We start from the raw sequence: 22,659 nt of genomic DNA, 5'->3' as shown, positions 1-22,659 counted from the left end.
ATGCTTAACAAGCTTCCCTGAAACCAAGCCACATGGTGTACTGGAGGACAGCTGTATAACAGCACTGCCACTGACACCAGCCTCAACTCCAGTGCCTTCACTTCACATGATGAAAACAAGGGACCAGGGCAGCCCTGAAGTGGGAACACTGCAGGTGCTAGACAATAAAATCCCCCACAGTTGCCTGCATGCTGCCCAGACTCTTCATTTAAGAATCTTAATTGACAGTTAATAGTTTTAACTCCTTCCAAGTAAAAAAATCCAAGAAAGTCATAAGTCTGCCAAGTGCACAGCTACTCGACAAGCTATTAATAAACTACTATAGGAACATCACGAGTCATGCCTTGCATCCCTTCTGGTCCCTGCTACAGCTTGATTCATTTGTAAATTCTCTGTGCTTCACCATAAGCTCTACAGTCAAATGGACACAGGGATTTAGGGTATTTCTTGATGTTCTGCAGCACTTCTATTGGTAGGGCTTGGCCCAGCAGGAGAAAAAAGGAATAGTCACAGCTTTAATTAATACAACTCTGTCTTTTCGCTTGTTTAGATAAATGTTGCTATCAACTGGTGCCATCAGCTGGTAATTGGAAAAAGTAACTGATAGAAGCTAAATGCATTTGCTTTTCCAGATACGTACAAAGCATTCTGCAATGCTTCTTCACAGTTTTATTAACAATGAAGTAAGGCTACCTTCACCCACACACATTTACCGAGTGTCTAACACCACCTTTAACCTTAAATCACTTGGATCTTCCCTGGAGACGTGATATTCCCATACACTTCACAAGGAGTCCCACACAAAAGGCAAACAGAGGCCCCCCTCTGCCACCCTGCTCTGCTCCTCTCTGAACTACTTCTCTCCTCCTAGCTTCATGAAGTGAACTGATTCCCCAGTAGAATAGGTGAATAAAAGAGCCAGGAGAAAAGACACAGCAGGGAAGAAGTAGCAGTTCTTAGATGCCTGGCCACAGCTATCAGCATCTACTAGACCAGTGCATCATTGTATGATGTCAGAGCTCACTCTCACACAGGTTTTACATCTGAATCCAAGTAAGTGGACACCTCTGACTCCTAGTTTTCTGAAGTTATGTTCTGGAAGAGCCATTACAAAACATACAGAGAGAAGCATACACAGAGGAGGAAGTTCTTCACCATGAGTGGTGAGATCATGGAATGGGTTGCCTAGGGAGGTGGTTGAGGCCCCATCCCTGAAGGTGTTTAAGGCCAGGTTGGATGAGGCTTTAATCAGCCTGATCTAGGGTAGAGTGTCCCTGCCCATGGCAGGTGGGTTGGAACTAGATGATCTTTGTGGTCCTTTCCAACCCTGATTGATTCTGTGATTCTAAGCAATGGTGAAGGCAAGAAATTCCCACTGGAAAAAAAAGGCAAAGCAATCAGAGAAATACAATTATGCCTTATCCCTTTCCATGTCGCTGCTTGTCTCCCCTTCACCCTCCTTGCACACACCTGGTTCCTCCTGCCAATCCGATTTGGTGCAGGAGACTTCGTAGGGGATTTGACATTTTGAGAGTTCCCACCATTTTCAGCAATCTTCCCCACATTCATCACTGCTGACATCATGGCATCAATGGAGGACAGGTCTGGTCCGTCCAAACTGTTTGGTGAGCTTGGTGATACCTTGTAGCTGTTTAAGCTTTCCAGCTGCTTCTCTGGAATTAAAACAAAAAACACAAATAGGAGTTGCCAAAAACATCCCAACCCAAACAATCAAATCACAGTATTTTCAGTTGCCTCTAACTCATCACACTTTGCTGAATCATCACAGAACACAAGCAGCATCCCATAATAACTGAAATTCCTACGACAGGAGAAGTTTCTAATGTTGGAATGTGCAGGACAAGATGTACACTTCTCACAGCACACGAAAGTCCTCTTCATTTTTGAACCTTAATTCAGTATGGGGCTTAGAGAGTGGTTTGCCTGAAACTCTCTTACTGTAAAGTGGTGTTTTCCTGGTACCTTGTAATCACCAGAACTAGCAGAGCAGTACTGATGAATGCATGCTCTGGCAAGCACAACCATTCAAGCAAGCACGTGCTGTGAGCAGAACTGCACAATTAAGGCATGAGAAACAGTGTAGGATGCTGGGTTCTTCTCCTAGCCAGGCTTAAGCCAGCTCTGTATGTGGAGTAAGTTAAATTAGCAAACACCCAACCAAAACAAACATCCAACCCCCCAATGTCTCTTTACTGCCACAGTTGGTATCTCTGTAATTTTTTTTCTGGTTTACCAAGCCACCTTAGTCCATGGAGCACATATTTACAATTAACGTCACAGCTAAAGCTGATCATGGTTCAGACTTCTCCATCACATTCTGCATATAGCAGAGATGCTCCTGCCTCAGATATCTAATTCAAAACACACCTAAAATCTCCTCTCTGCTTTCTCAACACACCACGTCAAGCACACTGGTAAGGCCTTCAAAGTTCATCTTTACAGGTCCAACAAGTCAAGTATTTTCAGACTAAGCACTCCTTTCACCCCAAAGGAGGCTTCCAAACAAACAGGAGCACCCTGTAAATCTACTGTTCTGTCACTTCTGGTGGAAAGCACAGAATCTTAATCTGCCTTGTGAGAAAGTCACTGTAACACAAGGAGGAAAACATTTATCTACGAGCATTTCAGCTCTGCATCAGTTTGAGCATTACCAACAGGTGGCTTTTTGAGGCTGTGTAATGTGGTGCCAAGTTACTGGGAGCAAGGAAAAACTTAGTTTGGAAGCCTGCAGTGGCAGTACAGTATATGCCCATGCTCCTAGTCAACTTATTCCATACTTTTCACATAGAAAAAGCTTAGGGATGGGGAAAGAAATTTATGCACCAGTGCTCATCTAACACTCTTCACACAAACAAGGGGTACAGGGATGGGTAAGAAATGATTCTACAAGCATCAATCAATGCCCTAATTACAGTCACACAGAGCAAGTCAAACCAGTTACCTTCATTGTTATTCCCTGATTGACTGTGGCTTTTTTCTTGGTTGCTGGTCTCCTCACTTAGTGTAGCATGCACAGTAGCGTCTGGCTCTTCAGCCTCTTCTTCAGCAGCACCCTCTAGCACTGCATGAGAGGGAAGGGAGAAAGAGAAAAGGAGTAAATTTTTTCTGGAAGCCATTTTAGCAAAACAAAAGACTACAGCCCTTTAGTTTGATGGCTCTCCTGACTGGACAGAAGCATCTCAACAGTGCAGCATCCACTCCCACCAGCGGCTGGCCACAGGTGAAATTTGAGCAAAGAAAGAAAAAGGAAACTCTTACTGGCTTGGTCTCCAGCATTCAACCATCAAAATGGAAGGAGAGAGAGGAAAGAGTGATCCAGCACATCTCAAAATCTCACTACTGTCAGCAAAAAGAAGTTGGGAGAACATTCTACAGCTAGAAAACTTAAGTAACTCCATTTCATCCAAGCCCTCCTCCCCCTTTCCCTTCTTGGAGGATTAACATTTCCTCCAATACATGTATTCATGGTGACCTTTTTCTTCCTTCTGGCAGTGGTGAAATGACTACTGGAGTTTCTGGGACCATTCGGTACATTCCTCACACCCACTGCCCAAGGTTTCCAGATGAGCTGAAGACATAAGCAACCATTGTATCTGCTGACAGAATTTCTCCACACCCCCTTCTTGAACCACAAACTTATCGTGCTATTGTTGGGGTTTCAGGAAGGATGCCTGCTCTGGCTGGAGAACGACAGGGCAGTTAAACATCATTTTAGAGGTGATGAGGAACGATTGACACAGAGGAAAAAGGAAATCTCTGCTCGCAGTGCCCATGGAGATAGTCTCTGGCAAAGGTTATTTGTAATGTGGAAACCTACATTTTTAAAGGTGAAATACACCTTCATACCCTCCCCTAGTTATTTAATTCTGGAATTGAACACACGTGGACGTTTTGACATCTCAGATTTCCAAATCCTATCCAGCAAACTTAACAGAGACCTTCTTTTTTTCCCAGAAAGCAGAGACCCTAAGCCTCAGGTCACTACTTGAGCAAGGTTTCTTCCTTTTAAGAAAAGCCATATTCTCCAGGATGGCGTGCAAAGCAGTCAAGCAACGTGTCTCAAATGTTGTTTGAACAGCATTTGCAAATAATAAATACCTTCTCCCAACTACTGACATTTTAGAGTGCACAAGAAAAGACAAGCAAAGAGAAAGGGCCCAGTTTGTGTCAGGCAGCAGTTCCTCATTTCACACAGTTGACAGACAAAGCAGCAGATTCAGGCTTCCTACTTTTAACCACTAACCCTCTCAGCAGCAGTGCACTGATGTTCTGGCACGGTGAGCCAGCACAGGCTTAGAAATAAAACCTAGGACCCAGCTAAGCCTAGCATTTAAGGCTCTGGATAACATTTACTAAACTAACACTGTATCTTCAAAACCAGGCAAAAAGATCTTTATGCCCTCCTGGACAAATCAAGGTAACACTTCCCTAATCAGTTTTGTGTTTTTCTGCTAGGGAAACACCAGTGGTCCCAGCAACACTTGATCCAAGGTGAGGCCAAGCATTCGGTGCCATGGTCTAGTTGACTTGATAGGGCTGGGTGATAGGTTGGATTGGCTGATCTTGGAGGTCTCTTCCAACCTGGTTGATTCTATGAAGTCTACTCTATTTTATCCAGTAATTATGCAAGTTGTTTCTCTCTTTGCCTTTGTTTCATTTATCCTTAAGTGTTGCTGTTACTTTTATAGTATCACAAAGGCTGGAAAAGACCTCCAAGATTATTAAGCCCAACTGTTAACCCAACAAGCCCACCAGTAAACCATGTTCCTCAGTGCCACGTCTACACATTTTCTGGAACACTTCCAGGGATGGTGATTTTACCACTTCCCTGGACAACCTGCTTTGAGGGAAGAAGTTTCCTCTAATAACCAACCTAAGCCTTCCCTGGCACAACTTGAGGCCATTTCCTCTCATCCTGTTGTTACCTGAGAGAAGAGACCAACTCTCATCTTGCTACAATTTCCTTTCTGTGGGTTGTAGAGAGCCACTTCTCATACCTTATTTTTAAGAAGGGTTTATTTCACTCAAGAGTAGCACAACTGGCTTGTATTTTTTTTTTCTCCCTCAACCTTTTTTATAAGCTCTCATGTGGTGGCTGACTTAATTTTGAATAGAATAGGTAAAAAAAGAGTTATTTTCAAGACTGGTTCACATAAATCTTCTAAGGTGCTTGGTGTACCTGCTTTGTACCACCAAAAATAAGGACTACTTTAAATTAAATTACTGGGACAGATTTCTCTGGAAACAATACACATAAGGGCTTGAGTCCTTAAAGAACCCAATCAAATAAAACAACTCTCTCTTCCACAGTAGACCTGTTCATTCCTCTTCAAGTCAATATCTAAGGCATCAGTATTACCACTGATTCACTCTGGGAAAGTCAATTCCATGTTGGCCAAGGTAACTTTAAGATTGCTGAGAAGCTTCCCAGAGGAAGAGGAGCCTGAATTCCTTGTTCTGCTATCAGTAACAGTGACAATGTGTTCACTACTAAGACAAGAGGCAGGCAGATGCACACACATCATCGAGCCTGCCTCCTGGTTTTGAAACACCTGCCGGCTTGCCCTGTCCTTCTTTCAGGTGGCAAACTCTGCATTAGGCTATCACAGTCCTTCACAATTTGTAAGAACCAACAGCTATTTTATTTTTGAGTGCCAAGATCTTCCTGCAAGTACAAAGGAAGATGTACAGTCACAGATCTTGCTTTGAAAAACATCTGTCTGATTAAAAAAATGCCCTCTTTTGGAAGCAGCTGAAAGCTCCCAAGCTGATTTGTGCAGAAGTAGGTATTATTGTTGCATTGTTTTATTTGCATATTTATCCTCCACTCTCTTGCACATAGTGAAAATACACTACTGAAACAAAGGCAACTGCACAAGCAGCACACACTGATCTGAAAAGCCTAACTTTCTATTTGCAGTAGGATATAGAAACAATAAGAATACTGGGCCAAATCTCTCTTTCCTGTGGGAAAACCCATGGCAGAGAGCCTTTAGGCAGGAACACACTCAGAGGTTTCTCCTGCAGCCTTTTTTTTCTGCCTTCTTTTTTTTATTTTAATTATTCTTTAAATAAATGCATCATTGAGGTTGGGGAAGTGGGTTTATTTCCACAGCACCTATGCAGCTCTGGGAACCAGACAGGCAGTGAACAGCACCGATACACTATGCCAGGCTTCCTTAAGGGCTGCAAAACTTTTCAGCACACACCAAGTGCCACTGCTTGGAGGTCATGCTGATGGAGCCTTCTTCCTCCCTCTCCCCAAAAGAAAACAAAGACCTCCAGGAAAGAGGACAAACAGGAAGTAGGTTGGCAAACAGTGCAGCCTCAGGTTGCATTCAATATCAGATCCAAGCCTCTAGGAAACAGGGAAGTGGTCACAAGCACTCAAGTTATCTTCTGCTCTGAAGAAAATCCCCAATGTCACAATGACCCTCTGTGAAAAGGAGGAAAAGCAGAAAGCAACCAGCACAGCAAGAGTGTTGACACAAGGTGAGTGGGACACGGGACCAAGCAAAACAAGGCAGAAGTCCTCTTTGCACAGCCATGCTGAGACACGGCTCTTGCATCCCCTGTGTCTGATAATGTTGCTGAAACCACGAAAACAGGGCAACCACAATCTCACAGAAGAACCCAAAGGGCCTTTGGCTCTTGTTTCTCCCAGACGTCCAACCCTGATGTCCTGCAACACCAGCTATGTCAGGGAGAGTCACTGAGAAAGCAGAGAGCTCAAATAAAAAGCAAACAACCTTGTTGCTTCCCATGCAGTCTGTACAGGAAGACACTTGCTAGACCTATTTCCTCCTCTGGGATAAAGTGTGACTCTACTGTACGTTAAAGCTGAGCCCATCAACAGTTACTTCCCCCCTTCACTTATGTGTATTTAATTTTCTTAAGACCAGACCACTGTCAACATTTAGAGCTGCTTCTACTGAAGAGCATCATGGATGAAGGAAAATGGAGAACATGGGCCACAGGGGAAGGAAGAAGAAAGGAGAAGAAATGATGAGTTTTCAGAGTCATAGTCACTTGACCTGCTGTTGGGAGGCAGCTACAGCAGCATGGAGTGACACGTCCCAGCCCCCAGGAGCTGGTACAAGTTCCTGCTCTACTTTGCTCAACTCTCTTTTGCACAGGAGTTCTCCCTTTGGAATAGATAGGAAGAAACACACAATACATTCAAGGAGGGGGAAAACCTGGTGTATAGCACAAAGCTGCTCATTGTTCTGACTTCCAAAAAAAAAAGTCCACACTAACGTTAAAGGAGAAGCCATGTGCTAATTGGGCTAGAGGAAGATCAACACTCACAGCCAAATACTCTTACTGGCTTCATTAAACATACCACAGTACATAGAACAGGACATGAGGAGAGGAAGGAGAAACAAATGACAGTTGTAGGAACGTGCACCTCCCTGCAGATGGATTTCAAACAACTTTTTTCTGTGAGGCCCAAACAGGAATCCTGAGCCATCTTCATCATTTCCATCTTAGCAATGCTATCAGCTTATTGAAGGCTTTCCCATTGATCTTTTTTTTTCTCCTAACTGGTAGAAAAAAAATCCCCAAGGATCATTTAAATGAAGGCCAGACCTTCTCATATACAAATTTAGATGAGAACAGAACTTCAAAGAGGGGTATCACATTTGAATAAACAAAGTTTACCATTTACCCTTGAGATTGTAATACCTAAGAATTGCTACAACATGCTCCAAACTGCTTCTGATGCACTGGTCTCCTGCTAAGCCTCTACACAGAGAAGCAGATTTTACTTCCAGAGTACACAGTGACACTTGCAAACACACTTTCACGCCAAAAGATGCACTCAGTCACCCATGCTATGTTTTGAATGTGATTTTGCATCAAAACTGGGAGGAAGGGAAGAGGGTGAAAAGGTGTTGGGCTGCAAGAGAAAAGGGTTAACAACCCTGTTCGAAGCACTGCCTCATGACAAAGGAAAACAAAATAAAAAGGAGTTTTCCCAACTGACCTTTTTAATACCAATTCTGTCATTGCTACTGGAGTGTTTGGTGCTGACTTGGCACCCCAGTGGTAGAGAATTACACTGGCAGCATCACCTCACTGTCTCACCACTGCTGAAGCACCAGTACAGAGCCGCCTATGGGGAGAGGAAGACAAGCACAAGAAGAAAGACAAAAATAAAAAGAAAGACAAGAATAAAGAGAAAGAGGAAGATAGAGACAGATAGTGACATGGGAGAAGCAAGCTGGCATTCCTTCACTCAGCCCTGGCAAAAACTAAGACAGTTATCCCAAAGCTATTGAACTTGTACCTGTAGCTAACACGTTTCTCTAGGCAAGAAAAAAAAAGCCAAACAAAAGCGCTCAAAGGCAACAACCAAAAGAAACAAGTCCTCTTCAAAGGTGCTCTCTGAGTGCTAGGAGACAGACTGCCCATCTCTGAGCCATTAGTGATATGATTATTGTATCACCTGTATTAGCACACATGCAGTACTTTGCTTCCCAAAATAATCCTGTAAATCTCCAACATTCGTATGCCTTTTCTTATCTAACATAGACAGAACAAATAAGTGAGGCACACACTCACGGCCACACTTTTAAACTGAGCTAGGAACCACCTTCTGCTCTGGGGAGGAAGCAGAGGAAGCAGCACCAAAGAAGAACAAGATGACCCTCATACTTCCAGATTACTTTATGGAGTGTTGCTACAACACTTGACAGGCTAAATTTGAAACATTCAAACATATTTACTCCTCCTGATTTATTTCCTTGCTTGCATGTTAGGCTATGCACATACATTGAGGTTTTTACATAGGTTTTGAAAACCACCTTCTGGTGACTTGCAGACCACTAATAGTCTTCAGGATGACCAAAATCACCTCTCCATAAAGAGTATGAACTCAGTTAATGCCTTAAGCGAACAACAGGTCTGATTCTCCATGATACTCTGGTATTACATTGACGTAATACACCAAAAACAAGCTCTAATGCAACTGGGAGATGCAGTACCAAGTGCTGCACAGCAACGTATGGAGGTACCAGGCAGCCTTAATACAAAAAAATTATAATATAAAGCATATTGTCCCAAACCTCTCAATCCTATGTTCAACTTGCTAACGAACAGGGTACCCATGTGTGCTCCTTTTGGAAGTGCCGTGCGAGCAGCCCTCATGCAGCAGGCTCTGGTCGTGCTAGGCTAGGAAAGCAGAAACGAAGCACATGCTGTGCCATCAGGAGAGAAAGCAAAACCCAGCAGCCTCTATGCTCCCAACAGAAAATCTCAGGTCTCTAGCTGCACCTTAGAGGGTTTAATCCAAGCCTGCCCCAAGCTCCCAACAAGCACTGCCATCTCTGGGGACACAAAAAACACACAGCACTGCAAGCGCTGCAATAACCTGTGGCCACATTTTGGGTCAACTGATGAAGAATTCACAGCTCCTGATTAATTCTGAATTTTTTTCTAATGACTTTGCCCTCCTTCCCTCTCGATCTGCAAAGTATCCATGAGCTGTTCCTCATCCTTGCTGCTCCTCTGAGCTTGTGAGTGAGCACCTGGCCCTCCAGGAAGCCTTTGTCACCAAACTGCAGTCAGTGTTGAGAATTCACTCAAGCAAAAAGGATTACTGAGATTTGAAGGCAGCTTAAGAAAGCTGGCCAGGTAAAAGTGGAACACTGCTTTTAGACACATTAGAAAATAGAGCCAGGGCAAGAGCATAGCAATGAAGTGGCTGTAAGCAGACATCCCTCCACTCTTTTCTCTGTAGACAACTGCAAACACCCCTCCATCCTCATTCCTGCCTGCTCACGCAGCCCTGGGGAGGGGGCCTGGCTCCCCCCAGCCACCCAGAACCATGACGACACAGGGGGAATGTGGGACAAGACGGGCCTTAGGCTTTACCTGGCACATCCCCTCCTGCACCCTCCCAGCTGGCTGAGGAGGGTCACAAAAGCAATACTGTCTGTCTTTAAAAGCTCTGCTTTGCATGTGTTTGGGGAGCGAGGACAGCTGTGCGGACGGCTCGCTGAGTTCCAGGAAGTCAATGTGTTTCTTGGCTTCGACTCCAGCTTATTTGCCTTAGATGAAGTGGCGACCCGAGAAAGTCCCTTTGCGTCCTGTCCCCCCCACCCAGGGCTGGCACCAGCCGCAGCGGGGTGGTGCTCCTTGGCACGCAGCCCGGGGTCTCTCCCCACAACCATCAGCCTGCCCCGCTCCAGCTGCCACATCTGTCCCTCGGGCCAGGGCTGGCTCACAGCCCACCGGGTGAGGGGACAGCTTTGGGATGCAGCATGAGGGAGGGTGGGAACCCAGAGCGGAGCCAGGGGCCAGAGGGAGCAGAAATCTCTTCCCTCAGCACGAGGGATGGCGGTGCCTTGAGACGGTGGGAATGGGTGAGAGGAGCAGCATCATGTTGCCCGCCAAGCCACCACCACCCACACCGCCCTGAAGGAGCCGAAGCAGAAAGGCAGAGGAATGATGAAGCAAGGACTAGCGGGCACCTCAGTTACACGAATCTCCTGGGGAAGATGCCTGCCTGCAGGGACCCCAGTGACCCCAACGAAGCACAGCCCAAGGACACAAAACCTCATCTACTGCTTCTGCCTCAGACAAGCAAGAGGGGACAAGTGATGTAAAATGAGGAAGCAATCTAACATGCAGCTCTGTGGGTTCGGCTAGGTGATTCAGTCGTTTTTGCTTTGTCCTCCCACACTCGGTTAGCTTAAAACCCTGAGCAGAAGAGAAGCTGTGTCACCTATATGGCTCAGCGAGCACTACACTGAGGGAACGAGATACTTGTCCAAGAGTCTGAGGGGTGAGCTAGACAAACTGCACTTGGGACAGCCAGCTGGAAAACATTTCTGAGGAGTAACAGAGAAGAAAAGCAACCTCCCCTCCAAATAGTCCGAATTACAGCTCCCCTTGGCTCCAGCAGAGGAGAGATGCAGGGATGTGGGGGGGAGGGCAAAGCTGGGCTCAGCTGGGTAGCTGTGACGGAGATGCTGACATCCCCAACAATATATGGCCAGTCTAAACCACAGGATATCTTGTCCTTTTAAGGTGGGCCAAGAGCAAGCATCTGTGCAGCAGCAGCACAGCCCCAGCCTGCCACCAACAGCCCCTAGTGTCACTGAAAAAACAGGAGCTCCTGTGCCATACAGACAGACAGTGCAAATGCCCAGGCACCCACCCCGAGAGGAGACAATCCATCTGGTTGTTCCTCCACACAGCAGGATGGAAACAAGGAGGAACAGTAACGATGAGAGGAAAAAAAGCCACAAAACCATGCAGCCAGGCTGCTCGCTGGCAGTTGGCATCTGCAGCTGTCAGAGAGGGAGGAAGAGGGGGCCTATCCCCATCCCTGTTCCTCACCCTGATGGCAAACAGCTCAGCCAAGAGGAGCTTTGGACCCATGACTCAAGGTGAAGGTTTAAAGCAAATCTCTGGAGGAAGAAACAAGCAAACGTTTCACCCTCCCACACTTGCTCTTCACACATGGCCAGAGCTGCGTGCACACAGCAGGATAGGTCAGAAAGGGATTAGAGAGGCAGAATAAAGTATGCTGAGGAAGATAGAGAATATCTCCTGTGCCAGTGCCCTGCTTCGTGTGAGGTACCCCAGATGTGATCCAATTCCTCCAGGACACAGCTTCACTAAGGGTCCTGCATGCATGTGTAGCATTAACAAAACCATTCTGGAAACAGACTAAGCTAAACCAGGAAAAGAGTCTTTCCTTGTGGAGTAGCCATGTTCCACATGGCGTTGCACCACTCTAACTGCATCCACGTGCTAGCAAATGCCCTCGTATAGGCACTTACTGCAGAGCCCCCAACACATTCTTTGTGGGAGATGCCAGCACTCTCTCTCTGCTTAAAACACCACACCAGGTAGCAAACTAAGGCACACTGCATCTCACAAGACAATGTAGTAAAACATGAAAACAAAGAGTAGATCCTACACAAATTAAAACTCATTTCCCGGTGGTTGCACTGTCAACCATCACCATTTTTGGTGAGCCCTATAAGTATCAGATGGTGCATCAAAAAAAAAAAAAGACTGCACAAAAAGCTCAGAAATTTGAGATTTTAAGGCAAAGTTTGAGTTTTACTTTAAAAAAAAGGAAAAAAAAGTTTCTGCAGCTTGTGGAGGAAGGACAGAAACATTGCACACTCAGCAAGATACAAAAAGCAAATTGGAGTGAAGAAATTAATTTTAAAGCCTCATGCTTTTACAGATAATCATGACCTTAGAAGCTCAGTCTGTAAGTTCTTAACACACAGGAATAGCACCACAGACTGACCCTTCTCTGTGCAGCACACTTTGGACCCTGGGACATACACCTTCCAAAAGTAAAATGTGGTTTTCTTTGTTTAAAGAGGGAAAAGAATGGCCACATCTCACCCTTCCTAACATTTTACCTAAGAGCCAACTCCACTGTGCTTTGGTGCTGCTTCAAGATGAGAACCCCACCAAATACCAAACTCAATTTAAGCAGAGAGGGATTCAACATGCAAATATTTTGAAGGGAGAACGATTCAAGAGTTCTCGCAGTTCTTCTGGCTGCTCTTTTCCAGGGAGCATGACTTGCTGACAGGATTAACTACTGCCAAACTCACGAAGCTGGGAGACAGCTGCCACATGGCAGCCATTTATTACAAAGCTCCACTCCTCTAAAGTTAAGGAAGAAGCAGACTATTTCATCTGTGTTATCAGCAGGGCTCCTCTGCTCCACAGGCTTTAGTGACTAGGCTTTTTCTAAACAAACACCTCCTTTTCTCCCCCACCTTGTTAACATCATTATCTTCTTGTCTTCTGTTTTTGGTCAGCACAGGAACTATTCTCCCCTTGTCACACTCTCCAAACAACGAAAGCATCTATCATCAAGACAATTAAAAATGCTCAGGAACACATACACCCCCAAAAACTAGTTTTTTTAATTGAAGAGTTCTATCTTGAAAGTGAACATGGGGAAACCACATGTCACAGGGAAGAAAGAGGGACGTGCTGGAGTGAAGGATGCTGTACAACCCTCACCTCCCCATCCACCCTGGGAGGCATTTGTAATGTCAGCCTTAAATGGCAACATCCAAAGTGGCTACACAGCTTTCTCACAAACGAGATAACCTGCAGTGCTCCTTCCTAGCTTATGTTTCCATACCAGGCAGATCCTCAGCAGAACCACAAGCCAAAGCCAACCCTGGTGCTGTACCATATGAGGTACAAACAGTTCTCAAGTCAACCACCTCACACAGCCTGCCAAGAACCAGAAACAGATACACAACATCTACATCATTTCCATGCGATACTAAGCACAGATGACCACTGGTTGCCATTCTCTGTTATTTTGAACCAGAGTTAAGACACAAGCTAACTGTTTAATTTTACCTGGAGTTATTCTAGATACATATATGCCAGAGTACCACAAATCACTCAAACTGAGGTTTATTGTTTCCTCCAGGTGAAAGGAGAACCCAGCCTTGAGAAAAATGTCTTTCTCCCATCTCTGATGAACAAGTTGCCACAGTCCTGTGATTACACCCACCAGTTTAGAGCAGCTGAACAGACAGCCTTCAGGGTTGTTTGCAGAACTCTAAATTGGGCCATACAAAGACTCCTTCTTGGTTTAGTTAGGTAAATTAATTACAGCAATAGATGATGCTGGCAAACCACTCCAAGCTGAGATCCTCTCAGGAAAGTCACCAGGAAAATTTTAAGCAGCTCCTGGCCAATAGCATTCTTCAGTAAGAGTTTTCTTTCTATTCTGAAGAACACCCAATGAAACTAACCTGTGGGAGGTGCTTTCTGCACACTGACAAAACGAAACAGCATCTGTTAACTTTCATGGACTGCAGTACAGAGGCAAAAAGAAGGACAGAGGGAATCCAGTTCAACAATTTCTCATGGAATTCAAAAGTCACTCAGTTTTAGATGAGCAAAAGCTTTCTCAGGAATGACATATCTCAATTTGACTTGAAATAAAAGATGTATTTTCAAAACAAGAACTGCATACACACACACAGACACACAACTCCTGCTTCATCCACGATCACATCCAGCTGCTGATGTTCCAAGTTCCTTGTCGTGTATAGCCTTTGCTCTGGGGCTCTAGAAGCCTAGCAGGCATTTCTAAAGGATTTTACAAAGTACACAGGCACGGCCTTGTAAGAGCTCATGAGGAATCCATGGAGGTCATCATGTAGCTTAGACAGACTGCAAACAGCGTAATCCACGTGCTGGTGAGGTAAGGAATCACCAAAGTCAGGAGGATAGGCCTGAAGACTTCTGCAGCAACTGGCTCCTCCAACAATGCTGTTAAACCCTGGAGGAAATGCCTGCTGATCTTCAAAGCCCTTGAGTAGGAACAGCCTTAAGTTTCCTGAACATGAACATTCTGGTTGCGAGGCTGCAATCCTCTTATGCACACAGAGAAAAATATAAAATCAAAGCAAAGAACAAGAAAAAACAAAATCCACTAAAGTTAAGAACTGCAAATACCGAGCGAGACTGACCCTCTACTCTGCAATGAGCTGTCGGATCCATCCAGCAAAGTTCTGATGCTCCTCGGCACAACAGCCACACGGATCAAGCAGCAGCTTACAATCTCTGCAGCTTTCCTTTTTCTATTCCAGGCAGTCCTCGACACGTGTAGACTCCTGGAACACAACACTCAGGGATGCTACAGCCTGCAGCTGCACAAGGTGTCCACCGTAACTAGATCAAAACCATTTCAGTGTGCTCGCACTGCCGGCAGAATTTTAGGTACAGCCTTCAGTCGTCTGATGGGCTGCACAGGCGACCATGAGTAAAGGGGGGAGTCCGGACACCTGCACACTGCAAAGAATTGCAGGAAGTTTATTTCAGGAACGCTGGGGAAAAAAAAACAAAAACACAAAAAACAGACAAAACAGTGAACAGGTTTCTTCAGTAAGTGAAGTTTCAAAGTTGCTATTCCTACAGCCAAAAAATGTCTGTTGCTAGTCCAAAACCACCCTCCTCTTCCAAAAAACCAATTCCAGCACTAGTGCTTCCTCTGTTGCTATCAAACAAACAAGACAGGCAATTCTTCCCACAATTCATGGATGAAAAGGGAAACTCATTTACTTCTGTTGACTCTCACTTACCCATAATATACCAAAATGTTAGCCCGTAATTAATTAGGAGGAATTAAGCACAGGTTCAATCCAAAGTAGTAGTTGCAAGAGATCACCAGAGAGAAACTGAATGAAAACAAAAAAACTGCCCAGGGTAGCCTGTGTGCCCAGCTCACTCCCACCCCAAATTCTGCAGTAGGACAGCAAGAGCTTGCCAGTGAAGCCTTGACTAATTGCTTTCCTATATGTACACACACTGAAGTTAACACTGAAGTATCAGAATCAGAGCTCTGGTACCAAAATTCATATTTCTTTTAAGGAGTGATGTTTCCACATGAATGTCTTCTCAGTCAGTTTTATGTACACACACAGGCAGCCACTTTCTTTCCATTCTAAAATTGAAATCACCTTAGCTTCATAGTTCTCACAGAATGGTGGGTGTTGGAAAGGACCTCTGGAGATAACCTAGTTCAACCTCCCTGCTAAAGCAGGGTCACCCACAGCAGGTTGTCCAGGATCACAGCATCCAGATGGGTTTGGAATCGCTCCAGGAGACATTGCAACCTCTCTGGACAACCTGATCCAGAGCTCCAACACTCTCACAAAAGAAGATTTTCTTCATGCTCAGATGGAACCTCCTGGGTTCCATTTTGCATCCACTGTAGTACACGCTATGGCAGCAGATGACTATGTAGTCAAATGTGTTAAAACAAGACAGTAAAAAGAGAAAACAAGCAAAATTATCAGCTAAATTTTTCACTGTAAGGAGAAAAACTACTCTGAATATACCCACTCATTTCACAGGTAGTAACATGCAACTAACTTTCTACCAACAATCAGAAGAGTAACCATCACATTTGTTTCACTCCTTCCTTCATCTAAACTTCCAGTGGGGTTTCTGAAGCTGCAAGATTTCACCGTTTCTACTTAGTGACAGAAACTGTCCCCTTCCTCATCTCTTTGGGTATGGAGCCAATGGAAGTAGGCACCTTTGTAACACAAGTGGCAGCAGCAACTCGTTTACCACAGAACTTGACACATAATTCAACACAGATTGGACACTAAGAATACGAGAGCTGACAAGCTCAAAGGTTCCCCAGCAAACACATTCCTGTAAAACGTTGCAAGATCTTTTCTGAAGTAACAAGGCCTTCAAAGTAGCAGTGAGCAAGCTCCCTGAAGGGTGGGGTAAGTGGGAGGGTTATCACACCTCTGGGGGAAGTCACAGGCTCTGTCTTGGCAGTGTTTCATCCCTTCATATACCCAGGGGACTGATTAGTTCCTGATAAGCAATTAGGCACCCTAAGGAGGCCAGTTAACCCTCTTAACCAAAACAAAAAGGCTGCACAAATTTAAGTCCCACTAGACTGAAGAAACTCTATCTGAGGAACAGCAAATTTGTGTTTCCTTCTACTGGAACTAGGAAATAATGCATTTTGCCTACATGTGGCAGACACAGATCTCAGAAAGCCCAAATGTGAGCACGTACTTGCTGCTAAATTGATAACAAATGCTCTGAAACATTTTCTTTCCCAAGACACCAGTGCTGTGATGCAGGAAAAAAAAATGGAGGCGAGAAGGAGGGGAAGAACAGAGTAAATAAAGATGAGACAACTTGAACTGGCAATCTCATTTATCTAAATTCTCTTCCTCACTATTAAAATTGTCCCTAACCAAAGACTGGCTGTGGAAAGCACGACTTGGAAAGGCAGCTGGATGCTGGTTGAATTTTGGAATACCCAGCCAGCAGCAGTCCCACTATTACATGTACTGCTCCTAAGAAAGAAAAGTTCTAGGAAGCTCCTGCCCACTGTGAAGCATCTATGGGTATCACTCTCCTACCTACCTTAAACATTTCTCTCTGGGGAAGCTCAGGGACAAGTTCACCTTTTGCCTGCCGACTGACTGAAAAACTCTAACGCACGCTAGAGCTGCCGATGGAGCTGTTTCTGACTTACATCAAGCCCAACGTATTTCAAAGTACTTCTACTGCTTAAAAAATGAAGGAATGCTTTTCAATAAGGCGACCCCCTGTTCTTTTCTGTCCTTTTATCTTCTCTTAACAGTTTGCCATCCAGTGATAGGAGGGAACCCCAGCTGCATAGCCTGAGCTTTTATCTTCTGCTGACCATGCAACAACACAAAGCTCAGTGCTGGATTTCCTGCTGCTTGCCTAGAGGGGCTGTTCAGCTTGTTTAAATATTACTTGCCTTGGGAGCCTTGGAGTTGTGCCCAAGCACTGTACTGTATCTTCCCAGCATCCATTTCAGCATGTACTTTAAAGGTCTTTAAGTTGGATGCACTATGCTCTCCCTTGCTATGGGGAGGAGCCTGATGCCTCTAGGACAAAAAAAAAAGGGAAAACCCACCAGACTCCTCCCTCTCTCCCCATTCCCCCCATTATTAACCCCTGCACCTCATTCTGTGACATAGCTGGCAGAAGTTCCTCTTCATCCCAAAACCATGCAAACATGTTTAGTCCAGTAAAACCCAACCGAGGGAAAGGACATTCTGGTATGAAAGGCTGCAGCTAGGACAAAATCAGCTGCTGTGTACCACACGCAGCAAGCGAACAACCAAGAAAGTACAGTAGCAAAACTGGGCTTTTAAGTTGAGTTGTGGTCCAATAGCCTCTTGTCAAGCTAAATTTGGGAAGTCTCCACAGTGGATTCTAGAAGAAAGGGAACTTTGAATGGCCTTCTTCAAATCTGCAAACTTAACATCAAGGCACTTTCTTCCCTCGTTCAGCAATGAAAATAAGAGACAAGGACAGCTTTCAGAAAACCTGAGAGGATATTGCAGACCTCCAGGAATTCTTTCAGGAGCTCTCCTTTTCACAATTTCCGTGCCACCTAGAGGCTGAGCTCCGGCTGCAAGGTCAGCAAGGAGATAACTCTGGCCAATAGAAATTATCTGCATCAGCCCAAAGGCAGAGCCGGGCGGCCACCCAGTAAGCAGCAGCCCAGCAGGCTTCCCTGTTAACCTGTTTGCAGACGATAACAGCTGATACGGATGGAGAAGGAAGAGATAAAAATCCAGACTCAGAATCTATTTGTGAAAGTTGTGGACACAGCAGTTGAACAAGGAACACTCTCAGTGAATGCTGATCACGAGAAGTGTCCTGTAAAAAAGATGTCTTCTGTATCCCAGGGCAGCTGAGATGCAGAAATGCACCTTCCCCCACAAGCTGGCGTGGAATTGCAGTTGTGAGGAAACTCAAGGCTAAAGTGAAAACCTGTTTTTAATCCATTCTGCTTTGCCTCAGCCTGCAGTGTACTGACTGATTTAACCTGATCTAAGTCACGGCTGTAATTCAGAAGGACAGGGACTGCCAGTCCTCACTACACCCTGAAGCTTCAACCACGCATTCTGCCTCCGGCCTTACGCCAGTCTCAGCATCTGGATGACCACACGGTGATCCAGGATCATGGAGCTGGTCTGTTTTGGGATTTGATTGAGTTTATTTTTTTTGTTGTTATTATTTTTTATCAAACTTAAAAATGTACACACAAAGTTTCATCAACAGCCTTCACACAGAGGATCTGAGACATCGTCAAATTACACCCTCTATTTGAGTAAGGGATGAGAGACCTGAGCAAGAATGTTGTTGGTAACTCTACTCCCATGGTGCTGCAGTATTGGGGAAAGATGAAAAGATGCAGTGGAACAAACCCACAGCCAGCTCCGTCTACAGACTCCTACTGCTCCCCCTTGCTCCCTTCTCATCAGCTGAGAGCTCACTCACAACCCCTCTGCCATTAAAGAAAACTCTCTTCATTTAAAAGCCTACCTGAAGATCATCTCTGCAGTTAACCCCAGTGAAAACAAGTCCTAACAAAACAAGCTACCGTGATCACATCACTGCTGCTCCCACAATCAAAATCTCTGCAGTGCACCTATCTCACGGCATCCCTGGAAGAGGCAACAAGAATGCAAGAGCAGTACCAGGCAACAAGTGAGTGATTTTCTGCTTACCGACCCCAGAGTTTGTCCCAGATCCAGGACTGGCTGTACCTTTAGCACAGTGCTAAGCACCAAACAAACACGAGTTCGAAATAATCCCTCCCTCTTCACCTCCCTCAGTCTTTACAGGGACGAATACAGCATAATTTTCAACGTGTTTGTTTATAAACACTTGCAAAGGACCCAAAGAAAAAAACTGCCCCCTGCAACACAGCTCATGCTTCATTAAGTCACATCAGTAACAGTGCTGCAGCAGCCTGTCACCCTGTGCCACCACATGTGCCAACTACAGCTCCAGAGTCCTCAGGAAGCCAGGCAAGCAGCTCACCTGGAGTCTTCACTACTTTAGAAACAATATTTGCAAACCTTGGGCCCTGGGATTTACCACACGGCACAGTGGGAATGGCACAGATGCTGCCCCCCAGGCAGCAGACTCCCTCCAGGATTGGGTAGCCATTGGAAAATGCATCACCTTAAAGGGAGGGGATGGCACAGAGCTGCAGGGGGAAAGGACGTGTGGCCTGGCTGCATGTCCTCAGGCGCTGCTAGCTCACATTGCTTGCACCATCTGATCGCTCACAGCTAAACATGGAATGTAGGTAGCAAGTCAGAAGGCTGTGCAGGGCTGGAGACGTGACCCATCAGCTGTTTCTCAATTATAATTACTACACTGGGGCACAGCAGGACCAGAAGTTTGCCTGGGCAGACTTCTGTGACGTTTTGGCTTGTTAAAACCGACAAGAAAGGCCACATGTTACTTTCAGCTTTGTGATTACAGAGGCATTTCCACAGGCCTGGCATTCCCTTTTTAAAATCCTCAATCCACAGGGAAAAAAGCCCAGAACTGTTTCCCTGTACTAAGAAATCAGACTTCACAGAGCTGTGATCTCTCTCTCCCCTCTCCCAAAGACGTTAAAGAGTTTCACACCAAGCAGCATCCAGAGTCACCATTCCCTGCACTTCTATGCTAGACTTTGTCATCTCTTCAGGCCACTTCTGCTCTCAGGCTTTCTCTTCCTCTCTTCTTAAAGTTTTTGCTACTAATAAAATCCAAACCTGCCTGCCATGCCATCATTTCCCTGAATTATGGTATTTTCTGGTGATCCTGACCCTCAGCTCCCACTGGGCCTAAGTTGGTGCAAACAGGTTCCTTCAGCTCTTCCTCCATTTTGTTTTTGTCCTAAGTACAAGCAGAGGACTAAGTTCTACAGCTCCGGGCTTAAAATGCAACTACCTTCACTGGTGCAGGCTGGAAGGAAGAAAACCCTGCAGCAGCAGCACACAGCCACTGTGTTTCTGTTGCCAGGCAATGTAAGATGGAGAGCACGGCCCCTCTCTTTGAGAGACCACCAGCGCTTGTAAGCCAGAGGAATGCTTTCAGGAGGTCACCTCGAGCTACCTCAAGTTTCCTGTCTGGTACCACATACACACCCTCTGCCATCCCACCCATTCCTCAACCAAAGAAAGAAGCAAAATGTTAGCACTTGGAGCACACTGTCAAAATGCACTCAAAATAAAACCATTGTGAGGGAAGAATACAAAAGGGATAACCCCCAAACTTCAAAGATGCTCTGCTCCACTTCATTGAGACCTCACCTGCAGCGCTGGTCCAGCTCTCAATTACTTAGCACACACAAGACATGGACCTGATCAAGCAGGGCCAGAGGAGGACACAGCAATGACGCGAGGACTAGAACCAACGCCTCTGCTGTGAGGACAGGCTGAGAGAGTTGATTCAAAGGCCTTGCCATCTACTGTGAGATCAGTGAGCATCAGTCTTTCTGTGTGGAGTTGATGAGGAAAGAGGAGGGAGGAGCTATCTGTGTCTTGAAAGAGAACTGAAAACAAAAAAAACAGAAGACAAGCCCAGAGTAGTGTCCAGCTCTGGAGTCCTCAGCATGGGAAAGACGTGGACCTGTTGCACTGGATCCAGAGGAGGCCACAAAAACGATCAGAGGGCTGGAAGCACCTCCTTGTGCTGAGAGGACAGGCTGAGAGTTGAGGTTGTTCAGCCTGGAGACAAGAAGGCTCCAGAGAGACCTTATTATGGCCATTCAGTAATTAAAGGGGCCCATAGGAAAGACTGGGACAGACTTTCTAGCAGGGCCTTTTGTCACAGCAGAATGGGTGGTGGCTTGAAACCAAAAGAGGGAGCTTTAGACGAGATCTAAGGAAGACATTTCTTTACGTTGAGGGTGGTGAAACACTGGCCCAGGTTGCCCAGGAAGTGCTGCATGTCCCATCCCAGCAAAACATTCCAGATCAGGTTGGTGGTGGCTCTGAGCAACCTGATCTAGTTGCAGATGTCCCTGCTGACTGCAGAGGGATCGGACTGGCTGACCATCAAAGGTCCTTTCCAGCCCAAACCATTCTGTGATTTGCTGCCAGGTAGTTGTCAGGATTGCAGGTGAAGGGAAGAAGACATCAATGAGTTACAAACAAGTTTGTAGGTCAGAAAAGCACACTCAAAACTAATAGACCAAAACTTTTGCTAGCACAAAGAAGAGCACCCATCTCTAAAAATCCACTTCTCATCTTACTCTTCCCACTCCATCCTTTCTAGCCTTCTCCCTGCTGCTCTTTGGAACAGCTAAGCAACTGATCTCTAACCATGCATCAGAAGAACTGGCCACCCCACATGAACAGAAACCACCAATAAATCCAGCTAGTGGACAATTGCAAATTTTTCCTTTATTGATGGTGTTAAACTGCTAAGGGTACCTTTGCCTCTGCACACACTGCTCTCTGCTGCAACTCACACTTGCAAATGCACAGACAGATATTCTACACATCTGCTTCCACCTGGTGGATTTACCAGAGATGGAGACTACAGCCTTTTAAAAACAAATGTGGGAACTCACCTCCAAAACCAGCTGTAAATTAGTTCTGTGGCCAAGAGAAAAGAGGAAGAGTGGTTGGGCCCAGGTGATGGGGGTAAGTGTGCAAGAAATGGAATATGAATCACTAAGCTGTTTAACTCATTAGGAAATACATTTTTTTTTGTCCCTTGGAAAGCAACTCAAAAAGGGATTTTTCTTTCATTTTGAGTTTTTCAGAACTGAGGAGGGCAGAGCTATTGAATATTGCTCTAGGTACTTCATGTGAATACACCACTTCAACCGAGTGTCTTCTCAAAAAACTTTAACTATTCTTTCCACAGTCTCTCCTTCCCTAACCAAGTAAAAAATAAGTTTTTAATTAGCATATATAATACAGACACATGCTGTACAGCCAAACCAAAATCCTAAAGCAGTTCAGTGAGGACGAGCCATAGCTACACACACCGAGGTTTCAAACAGTCACAGAGTGGTTTGTGTTAGAGAGGACCTTATAGATCACCTAGTGCCAAACCTCCTGCCACAGGCAGGGACACCTCTCACTAAAGCAGGTGGCTCAAGGCCCCAGACAACCGAGCTCTGAACATTTCCAGGCTTGGAGCCTCCACGACTTCTGTGGGCAATCTGTTCTAGCATCTCACCATCTTCATGGGGAAGAATTTCTTCCTAATGTCTAATCTAATCTGAGGTTCTTCTACTATGGAGCCATTACCCCTTGTCCTGTCACTCCATGCCTTTCTAAAAAGTCTCTCTCCAGCTATTCTGCAGCCCCC

At 45.4% G+C, this 22,659-nt stretch overlaps 1 protein-coding gene across 4 annotated transcripts in view; it reads right to left on the bottom strand.

The window, feature by feature from the left end:
* RREB1 (ras responsive element binding protein 1) overlaps positions 1–22,659 on the bottom strand; it is a 142,526-nt gene that overhangs the window by 76,973 nt on the left and 42,894 nt on the right. For 3 of the 4 annotated variants that reach the window (XM_064161143.1, XM_064161144.1, XM_064161146.1), the window contains exons 1-3: positions 14,505–14,857; positions 2,963–3,082; positions 1,471–1,673 (exon numbers count right to left, since the gene is read on the bottom strand). In XM_064161143.1, the coding sequence (XP_064017213.1) occupies positions 1,471–1,673; positions 2,963–3,082; positions 14,505–14,535 (354 nt within the window). In that variant the 5' untranslated portion in view covers positions 14,536–14,857. Of the gene's footprint in view, positions 1–1,470; positions 1,674–2,962; positions 3,083–14,504; positions 14,858–22,659 lie in introns of those variants that run through there. The other variant, XM_064161145.1, reaches the window with a different exon arrangement.

The sequence above is a fragment of the Pogoniulus pusillus genome, chromosome 21 (assembly GCF_015220805.1).
Source record: "Pogoniulus pusillus isolate bPogPus1 chromosome 21, bPogPus1.pri, whole genome shotgun sequence".
Taxonomy (NCBI): Eukaryota; Metazoa; Chordata; class Aves; order Piciformes; family Lybiidae; genus Pogoniulus; species Pogoniulus pusillus.
The sequence above is the reverse complement of the archived record's forward strand: the minus strand, read 5'-3'. Positions and strand labels throughout refer to the sequence as shown.